Source organism: Capra hircus, chromosome 18 (assembly GCF_001704415.2).
Source record: "Capra hircus breed San Clemente chromosome 18, ASM170441v1, whole genome shotgun sequence".
NCBI classification, from domain to species: domain Eukaryota; kingdom Metazoa; phylum Chordata; class Mammalia; order Artiodactyla; family Bovidae; genus Capra; species Capra hircus.
In genome coordinates, this window is record NC_030825.1 from 52,997,968 (window position 1) to 53,008,567 (window position 10,600).

At 57.3% G+C, this 10,600-nt stretch overlaps 2 protein-coding genes across 2 annotated transcripts; both read left to right on the forward strand.

Annotated features, from left to right (window-relative positions):
• On the forward strand, positions 895-3,709 carry IRGC (immunity related GTPase cinema). The gene has a single exon (XM_018062538.1). The coding sequence runs from the start codon at positions 2,221-2,223 to the stop codon at positions 3,619-3,621; it is 1,401 nt and encodes a 466-aa protein (XP_017918027.1). The 5' UTR covers positions 895-2,220; the 3' UTR covers positions 3,622-3,709.
• LOC102184466 (interferon-inducible GTPase 5) lies at positions 6,983-9,479 on the forward strand. The gene is made up of 2 exons (XM_018063186.1): positions 6,983-7,586; positions 8,824-9,479. The coding sequence occupies exons 1-2, from the start codon at positions 6,983-6,985 to the stop codon at positions 9,477-9,479; spliced, it is 1,260 nt and encodes a 419-aa protein (XP_017918675.1).

Consider the following 10,600-nt stretch of genomic DNA (forward strand, 5'->3'; position numbering starts at 1 on the left):
GGTCGGGACGCAGGAGGGACTGGGTAGAGCCCCAGGGTGAAATGGCCCCACCTGGGATGGGTGATCAGACCTGGCGGGAACAATGGAATAAGGACCGTCTTCCTGCAGAAGGTTGGGTGAGGATGCGGCCAGGCGCAGCTGAGGAGAAAGAGGGGCGGTAAAGACACGTGACTGAAGGGAGAGCAGCTCTTCAGAAGGACCTGGGTTGGAGCCCTGGCTGTGCCTCTGAGTGGGGACATCTCATGTCTAGTCTGAACCTCAATCCATCTCCATCTGATGGGGACACTGATCCCTGACCTGAGCATCTCTCCCAGGGTTCTCTGAAGAGTCTTTAGTCAATAAGGAAGGGTATTTTAGAGGCGATAGACAAGGAGAGTGTGTGATCGGGAAGAGGGAGGGCCAGGGAAGCTCCCAGGTGAGGAGGAAGGATCTCAGGAGAGACCACCATGACAGGCTCCTGGAGGAGGGAGGGGACTTAGCCTAGCCAGCCCTTCCAAGCAGGGCTGGGTGTTTAAGGAGAGTCCAGGGTGGGGGCACCCCTCCCCGTGCCTGGCTGAACCCAAGAATATCTTCAAAGGTGACCTAGAGACAGACAGGTGATGGGGCTCATGATGGTCACAGGAGCCCGGTGACGTGGGCAAGGTTATCTTCCACCATGCAAGTGCTACAGCAGGGGCTCAGAGAGGGCAGGGATGTCACACAGCCAGGAACAGTAATAATGATAACAGTGATGCTGATAATGCAGACCGCCTGCTCTGGGTTGGGCACTATTTTTTTTCCCAGAGAAGTTTTTATTTGGGCCTTAAGCTTTTGAAAATAAAGTTTAGAGACATAGCATATGAATACCACAGTAATACACATGAAATATTCTATATCAGACCCTAAAAATTAACATAAACTTTCTCATAGTCAACAAAATAGTGGCTGGGTGCTGATTTCATTGGATAAGTTGGCTACAGCATTTTAATTATCATTTTACATCTATCTAGGTGTAGCTGAAATTCAAAATGCACATCAAAGTAAAACTATATCACAGCTCAATGCCATGCTAAATGTACTTGGCCTCTGTGGTAAAATTCACAGTGGGTTCTGCTGGACAGATACTGGGTTGGGCACTATTTTAAGTGCTTTTTCTGGATGAACTCATTTCATTCTCAAAAGCTCTAGGAGGTGGTCTGCTATAAGGACTGCAGATCGCTTTGATCTGTAAGATGAGGAAAGTGAGGCAGCGGTCAGGAACTTGCCCCAAGTCTCTCAGCTGGTGTGTGGTAGGGCCCGTCTGGATGGAATCCCAGGCAGTGTGGCTCCAGGGTCCCCTTGGCCATCACTTCTTGCTGCTTCTAATCACTGCAGAGGCAGCAGCGGAAGACCCACTGCCCCCTTTTCCTGGGCCCAGGAGCTGAGCTAAAGCCCCTTCCACTGCAGGCCTGGCTACATACATAAATTGCGGGGCCCAGTCGAAAATGAAAATGCAGCACCCTTGCTTCAAATGTTTAGAATTTTACTCAATGTCAAAAGAGCATTAAGGCAGGAGCTGAGTTTTGTTTTGTTTTTTATTTATTTTAAAATTTTGTTTATCTTATCTAGCTGTGTTGGGTCACTTGGGCTCTCTAGAACTGGCACGCAGGTTTAGTTGCCCAGCAGCATGTGGGATCTTAGTTTCCCAACCAGGGATCAAACTCCATCCCCTGCATTGCAAGGTGGATTCATAACCACTAGACCACCAGGGAAGTCCCAGGAGAGCTGGGCCTTTTAATGTGGGGCCCCATGTGACGGCATGGGTCTCAAGCTGCCCACAAAAGGGTGGGAGTTCCTAGGGTTATCCCGAAGAAGACTCCTCAGTGCCCTGGGAGGCAGGTCAGTCAGTACACTCGTTAAGCAAGAATCAAACAGGCTCAGAGAGGCGTGCTTCGTTTTGCCCCAGGTCACACAGCAGGTTAGTGGCAGAGATGGGATGGGAACCTGGGGCCACCGACTACAAAGCCCCCTCCCTACCGCCTGTCTAAAGGTATCCCGGGTTTTTTTCTAAGAAGGAGAGGGCTGTGGGGCTCCAGAGAGACTTCCTTCATAGCCCTGGTGTGTCTCTCCCTGCCCCACGCCACGTTCCAGGAGGCCTGAACGGCTGGCTCCCTTCTGCTCTCCCCTCCGCAGACACTGAGGACCACGCGTCCGTCCGTGACTCTCCCCCACCCCCCCGCACCCTCTGACCCGCCAGTCACCATGGCTACTTCGAAGTTGCCAGCGGTGTCCGGGGAGGAGGAGACCACCATCCTCATGGCCAAGGAAGAGCTGGAGGCCCTGCGCACCGCCTTCGAGTCGGGCGACATCCCCCAGGCCGCCTCCCGCCTCCGGGAGCTGCTGGCCTCCTCGGACTGCACCCGGCTGGAGGTGGGCGTCACAGGCGAATCGGGGGCCGGCAAGTCGTCCCTCATCAACGCCCTTCGCGGCCTGGGCGCCGAGGACCCCGACGCGGCCCTCACCGGCGTCGTGGAGACCACAATAGAGCCCTCGCCCTACCCGCACCCGCAGTTTCCAGACGTGACCCTGTGGGACCTGCCAGGGGCCGGCTCTCCCGGCTGCTCGGCCGACAAGTACCTGAAGCAGGTGGACTTCGGCCGCTACGATTTCTTCCTACTCGTCTCGCCCCGCCGCTGCGGCGCGGTGGAGACCCGCCTGGCCTCCGAGATCCTGCGCCAGGGCAAGAAGTTCTATTTCGTGCGCACCAAGGTGGACGAGGACCTGGCGGCCACGCGCATGCAGCGGCCCTCGGGCTTCAGCGAGGGGGCTGTCCTGCACGAGATCCGCGAGCACTGCGCCGAGCGGCTGCGCGGGGCCGGCGTCCACGACCCGCGCGTCTTCCTCGTGTCCAACCTCTCGCCCGCGCGCTACGACTTCCCGCTGCTCATGTCCACCTGGGAGCGAGATCTGCCCGCGCACCGGCGCCACGCCGGCCTGCTGTCGCTGCCGGACATCTCGCTGGAGGCCCTGCAGAAGAAGAAGGACATGCTCCAGGAGCAGGTGCTCAAGACGGCCCTGGTGTCCGGCGTCATCCAGGCCCTGCCTGTGCCCGGGCTGGCGGCCGCCTACGACGACGCGCTGCTCATCCGCTCGCTGCGCGGCTACCACCGCAGCTTCGGCCTGGACGACGACTCGCTGGCCAAGCTGGCCGAGCAGGTGGGCAAACAGGCAGGGGACCTGCGCTCCGTCATCCGCTCCCCGCTGGCCAACGAGGTCTCCCCCGAGACGGTCCTGCGGCTCTACTCCCAGTCGTCCGACGGCGCCATGAGGGTGGCCCGGGCCTTTGAGAAGGGTATCCCGGTGTTCGGGACGCTGGTGGCCGGGGGCATCAGCTTCGGCACCGTCTACACCATGCTCCAGGGCTGCCTAAACGAGATGGCCGAGGATGCCCAGCGCGTCCGCATCAAGGCTCTGGAGGAGGAGGAGGAGGACACTCAGCCCGATGTCAGCCTGGAGGCGGCTGGTGACAATGGAGTGGAGAAGCGGGGATCCGGGGAGGGGAGCATGGAGGAAGCCCCACTCTCCACCCGCCGGAAGATTGGCCTCCTCCTTAAGTACATTCTGGACAGCTGGAAGAAGCGAGACTTGTCCGAAGACAAATGAAAGCGCAGCCCTTACCCACTGCCTCACCCACAAACCAAGCCTTTTGAAAACCCACCAAACAATCAAAAAAGGCCTAATGTGGTGAAAATGAGAGATGCAGTTGCTGAGTGGGGACAGGGTGGGGCAGGCTGAGGGAGGCAGGTGGAGGGAGGCCCAAGGCCAAGTCCCTAACGGAGGATAGGAATTGATATTGGGAGGCAGAGTTTCAAGGTGTGGATAAGGGTGGGGCAGGACTCTTTAAAAAGAAAAAGCCTCTCTCCCCCTGATCCCCAAGTGGCCATGGGAGAGGTGGAGGGGAGGGCGTTGGGGACAACAGGACAGCCTGGCCTGGAGCCAAGCCAGCAGCCCACTGTCAACATAGGTGCGTGGCTGAATGGGCCCTGGGGCCTGCAGTCTCGTGTCCCTTCCTGAGAACTCCAAAGGCCTGCTCTGGTGGGGGAGGGGCGGCCAACTGGTACATGGGCTGGGCACAATAGTGCCTAGCAACCAACTGAGTGAAACAGATGCCAGGGAGATGGGACATCCTGAGCCGGCCCTGCTGCCTGTGAGTGATGTAGGGCGGGAGGGAGCAGGGAGGGGGCAGCCAGGTGGCCACTGGACTGGCCTCTGTGCAGAACCTGGGGACACAGAATGAGAGTGGGGGTGGTGAGAGGGTGGCTGGGCGCGTCTATGAGCATCCACGGAGAAAGGCAGGGACGGCACCGGCCCCCTGGAGCAAGCCTCATTTCAGAAAGATGGCCAGCGTGTCTGCATGTGGATGCATGCGGGAATGCGCTTGCTGGTGTGTCTGATCGGGAGGGCTCTTGGTAAGCCTTGCTGATTTGGATGCTGCGGGTGGGTCTAAGATTGTGAGTGACTGGCTGAGACTGGGGTTCCAGGTCTGTGTGTGCCTGGCTGCATGGCTGGGCGTGAGTTTTGGGGATGGTTGCTGTAAGGCCGTGGGTCTGACAGGGCGCCTGTTGGGATTTCTGAAGCTGCACGAGGTTTCAAAAAACACGGACTGTATAACACAGTGAGGCGGCCTTGGGACCTCAACTGCTTGCTACAGCCCCTCGCTCTGTGCTGAGCTCTCCAGCTGGATGCAGAAGTGAATCTGACACCCTTATCTGCTCAAACCAAGACTCACATGCCGAGTTGAGGGTCACGCATGTTTAAAAAGGAATCACCAGACTGGGGCACTTGCACAGGACAGGGGTTGCCCCAAGAGCATCTGTGGACTGGGATGAGGGTGCAGGGAAGGGTGGGATTTGAGGAATTCACAGGGTGGTTCCGGTGCAGCGGCCTCACTAACACTGCCTGAGTTGTTCCAGGACCTGATGGTGGTTCTAGCCTCACTGTACGTAAGTGTATGTGCGTGCATGCTCAGTCATATATGATGCTTTGCAACCCCATGGACTGCAGCCCACCAGGCTCCTCTGTTCATGGAATTTTCCAGACAAGAATACTGGAGCGGGTTGCCATTTCCTATTCCAGGGCATCTTCCTGACCCAGGGATGGAACCCACATCTCCTGTGTCTCCTGCATTAGCAGGCAGGGTCTTTACCATTGCGCCACCTGGGAAGCTCCTCTAGCCCCATCTAGGGGCCTCAAATTACCCCTGACTCTGGGAAATGGACTAAGAGGGTCCACTTTTACCTGGGATGTTAAAATTTCTTTGCTGAAGAACTCTCTGCTTTGCAAAAAAGATTCCTGTCTTCCCAGAAGGCCTCCCATTGGCTCTGCAAGGACTATTTGGGGTTCACATGGACCTTTCTGCACCAAAGAGGGTACAAAAGATCATGGTAGGGATATTCCAGACCCCCAGGGGGAAATCTCCATGGTAGGCATTTCTCAGATGCATGAGAAAGATGGTCTCTTTCAAATCTATTCTCAAAAGGCACAGCCCACATCCCTATACCTGAGGACCCTCGGACTCATTGGCCCCAAGTGGCTGGGATGGAAAGATTGGGCATGCTCTCAATACAACGGGCCTGAGGTTAAAAGAGACAGTCTGGGTGACCACTGTCCCCTGCTTCCAACTGGTGGCCTCATTCTGCCCTGTCCCTTCTGCCTCTCTCTCTCTCCCTTCCCCATCTCCACCCCCAGCCCCTGTTCCAGCTCTTGGCCCTGCCCACCCAGGTCCTGCCCCTGCCACTCCCCTTGTCTCCCAGGCCCCAGTCTCCTGAACCATAAGGTCATAGAGGGCTCTTTGGAAAAAATTAACTGGCTTTACCACGAGACTTGTGGAATCTTAGTTCCCCAACCAGGGATAGAACCTGGGCCCTCGGCAGTGAAAGTGTGGTGTCCTAACCACTGGACCGCCAAGGAATTCCCAGGAGGGCTCTTGGTAATGTCCCCAGTGGACCTCTCCCCTCCCTGCTCAGAACCCTTCCATGGCTACCCACAGATAACGATCAAGAGCAGCCGGATGCTCCACGCCCTTCCCAAGCTGGCCTCTGCCTGAACCTCGTCAGCAGTAAGACCTCGAGTCTTCCTAAAACAGTAGGGCTTGGAGGGTTCTGAGGAGTCATCTTTCCATTCCACAGGTGAGGAAACTGGCGCCCCCACCCTTCACGGAGGGGAAAATAAAAGCCCCAGAGGGGCTGTGACTTGGCTGGTGTCACCCCTGCAAATCCTTGGCATGGCTGGGACCAGACACAGTCACACAATCCCTGGAGGTGAGCGTGGCTGCCCCACCCATCATACGGACTTGATAAAATTGTGCATGCGGTTAGAACAGTGGCTGGCCCTGAATAAACCTCAAATAAACCCAAGCTATGACTACCAGTGATGAAGGTTCCAGCTCTTAATCCAGGTGCTGGGGGCATGGTAAAACCCCTGCCCCCTTCCTCCAAGTTAAGACTGAATTTTAGGGCCAGAAGACCTTAGCCCCATTCCCAGTTTTCCCACGCATTAGCTGGAGGACCTTGAAGTGAAGTGAAGTCGCTCAGTCATGTCCAACTCTTTGCGACCCCATGGACTGTAGCCTACCAGGCTCCTCTGTCCATGAAATTTTCCAGGCAAGAGTACTGAATGGGTTGCCATTTCCTTCTCCAGGGGAGGACCTTGGGCCCCATTTATTTTCTCAATGCCAAATGTGGATAAGAAGGGAGGGAAATTCCTTCTCCAGCTGGTTTGAGGATTTGTGGATACTTCAGGAGAAGTTGGCGGTGATGAGTAAATGTGAATTAAAATAAAGTGCTTAGCACCAGACCTGGAATCTTGTAACACCCTCAGCGCTATTACTGGTGATGCCACAAATACTCCAGGAAAGCTGAGGGATGTAGAGAAGATAGGGTAACTCAGAGTGAAAACACTCCCTTCCCTTCCCTGCCCAAGGTCATCAAGTCCTGAAGAGGGAGAACTGGGGGTCTGGCAGCCCATGGCCAGCGAGGTCTTCCAATCATGCCTCAGCCAATGCAAGATCCTGGAGCTCTCAAAGGACACCAGGGCCCTGAAGGAGGCCTTTGAGGCGGGGGATCTGCCAGCAGTCGCCGCCAAGTTACAATCTACGCTTCATTCTCTGGAGAACGTCCAGCTGGACATCGGTGTCACTGGGGGGATGGGCTCAGGCAAGTCCACCTTCGTCAATGCCATCCGGGGGCTAGGGGACGAGGACACCAACTCGGCCTGCACGGGCGTGGTGGAAATGACCGTGGACCCCACACCGTACCCACATCCCAAGTACCCCAGTGTCGTCTTCTGGGACCTGCCGGGCGTCGGCACCCCCGCCTTCCGGGCTGACAAATACTTCCGGCGGGTGCAGCTCTTCCGGTATGACTTCTTCCTCATCATTACCTCGGAGAGCTTCACCGCCGACCTCGCCGAGCTGGCTCTTGAGATCCTGCGACAGGGCAAGCACTTCTACTGCATCCGCTCCAAGGTGGACGTGGACATCGCCGCCTCCCGCAGCCGCCGCCCCAGCTCCTTCTCGGAGGAGAGGGTGCTCAACCAGATCCGGGACGACTGTGTGCAGCGGCTGGAGGGTGAGGGGCAGGCTCTGGGGGCCTGGGTTATTTATTTATTTATTTATTTAGGATGCACAGTGCGGCTTGCAGGATCTTAGTTCCCTGACCAGGGATTGAACCTGGGCCCTTGGCAGTGAAAGTGCTGAGTCCTAACCACTGGACTGCCTGGAAATTCCTATCTATTTTTAATTATTTTATTTATTCATTGACTGGTGGTGGGGGGGGCTGGATTCTTGAGGGATTACCCCAGTTCCCCTGCATCTTCCCACTGAGGCCCAAGGTGGGGTAAGTTATGTGGCCCCTGTTGGTGAAATGCCGCTTACAGCTGCAATTTCAGTCACAGATGACAGAGACCAGTCACTTGCACTAAAGAAAAGGGTGTGTGCGTGCTGAGTCGCTCAGTCATGTCCGACACTTTGCAACCCCATGCACTGTAGCTTGCCTGGCTCCTCTGTCCATGGGGCTTCTCCAGGCAAGAGTCCTGGCGTGGGTTGCTATGCCCTCCTCCAGGAGATCTTCCCAACCCAGGGATCGAACTCTCAGTCTCTTACTAAATCTCCCGCATTGGCAAGCCGGTTCTTTACCACTAGCTCCACCTGGGAAGTCCCACTGGCCAGTGCAAATGCTATGCACCCATGCCCACGCTGACAGACCTCTGGGCCGGGGGGCCAGAGGGCAGCTAACATTTCTTGGGGGCTCACCAGAGGCCAGGCACCATGTTCACAGCTCATTTCACCAGCGTGATATCCCTAGGAGGAAGGTACACCCATTCTCTTGTTTTATAGATAAGTACATGGACTTCCCTGGTGGCTCAGACGGTAAAGCGTCTGTCTACAATGCAGGAGACCTGGGTTTGATCCCTGGGTCGGGAAGATCCACTGGAGAAGGAAATGGCAATCCACTCCAGTACTATTGCCTGGAAAATCCCATGGACAGAGGAGCCTGGTAGGCTACGGTCCATGGGGTCGCAAAGAGTCGGACACAACTGAGCGACTTCACTTACTTACTTACATGGAAGCCCAGAAATATAGGTGTGGTAACTAGCCTGAGGCCACACAGGGAATAGGGAGGGAGGCTGGGATCTGAACTCAAGCAGCCTGGCTCCAGGGCTGATGCTCTTAAGCCACGTGCTATGTAGACAACAGCTTATCACCCCCCATCCCTCCCCCCCCCCCCCCACACTCTCAGGCAGCTGTCAGGACACCTGGGTCTGCTCAGTGGGGAAACTCACCCAAGGTGCCCTTGTCTCCCGCAGCACGGGGACTCAGGGACCCCAAGGTCTTCCTGCTGTCCATGTTTGAGCTGGGCAAGTATGACTTCCACCTGCTGGAGGAGTCGATGGTGAGGGACCTTGAGAGTCACAAGCGGCACGCATTCCTGGTGGCCCTGCCCAACGTCTCCAAGCCCACACTGGAGCGGAAGGCGGCCTCGCTGAGGCAGCACACCTGGCTGGTGGCCACGGTGGCCTGCGGGGCCAACCCAAGGCCCGTGCCAGGCCTGCCGGAGGTGGCGTGTGACCTGCACATGCTCACCCGGGCCCTGGAGGGCTACCGCCACAGCTTCGGCCTGGACGGGGGATCCCTCGTCAGGCTGGCAGAGCAGACAGGCCAGCCCTTGCACAAGATCCTGCAGGTGCTCCAGGGCCCGAAGACCAAGGTCACTGAGACGCTGGTGGCAGAGCTGCTGGGTCAGGCCTCCAGGGATGCCTCGGCCTTCAGCCAGAAGCTCCTCAACGTGCCCGTCCTGGGCTCCCTGGCCTCCTGTGGCCTATCCTTCGCCACCGTCTACCGGATGCTCCGCACCTCCCTAGACGTGGCTGTCAGTGATGCCCAGAGCGTGCTGGTCCAGGCCTCCCTCAACAGCCCTGACCGCAAGCTCCCGGATGGTCAGTGGTCCCAGCCCGGCGCCTAGGCCAGCCAGAGGTGGCAGCGAGGGGCTGGGAGCCTGCAGGCTCTGTCTGTGCCCAGGCTGGGGGGGGGGGGGGGTTGGGGGAGGGGAAGGAAGAAACTCCACTGTCCTGGACTGAGCCGTGTGCTGTCTCGTGCTTTTGCCCTCTCTGGCCATGGCTCCCACTTTCCCTCTTCCGGTGAACCCCACAGCAACCAGCAGTCCCCTGGGAATCGCAGGGAGGGGACAGACACGGGCCTACTAAGTCGTGACAAGGCAGGGAAAAGCCAGTTGCCTGGCTGGGGAGGGCAGTCAGGAGGGTGTCCACCACGCAGGTCAGGGTAGGGGGGCGGGCTGAGGCAAAGGGTCCAGAAGCATTTCTGTAAGAGGGCAGTGAACAGTTCTCAGCAATCTTGGGGTTCACAAAGGGAGGCCCCGCCTAAGGTCTTGGGTAGTGTGTGGCAGGGCCAGAGTCTGCCCTGGGCCTCGTAACTCAGACTTCTGGCCAGACCTGCTCTGAGTCTGTGGCTTCCAGTCAGACTTGCTGCAGTTCTGCAGACTCCCCACTTTCTGCCAGACCTGCTCTGAGGCCAGAGGTTTGCATTCTTCCCTGTCCCCCTACCTTCTTCAGGCTTCCCAGGTGGCTCAGATGGTAAAGAATCCGCCTGCAGTGCAGGAGACCCGGGTTTGATCCCTGGGTCGAGGTGGGAAGATCCCTGAAGAAGGGCATGGCAACCTACTCCAGTATTCTTGCCTGTAGAATTCCATGGACAGAGGAGCCTGGCGGGCTACAGCCCATGGGGCTGCAAAGGGTCGGACACGACTGAGCAACCATCACTTTAATTCACCCTCTTCAGCTGTACTTTTTCCTCCAAAGGCCAGTCCCCGGGGCTGCCATGACCTGCACACCAGGACTGTGTACAGGATGCGCCCGAGAGCAATGGGAAGCCAGGGAGACCAGTGGCATGGGGGGCAGGCTGGGCAGACCGGCTCAAGCCGCTTAGACTGGAACCAAGCGCTTTACTCAAAGGTGGAGTGGCATCACTGGAGGGTCAGGACTAGTTTGGGATTAGGGTGTGGTGACCAGACCAATTCGGAGACGTATCTTGGGAAACACTGAACTAGGATGGTGTACCGTATTTAAC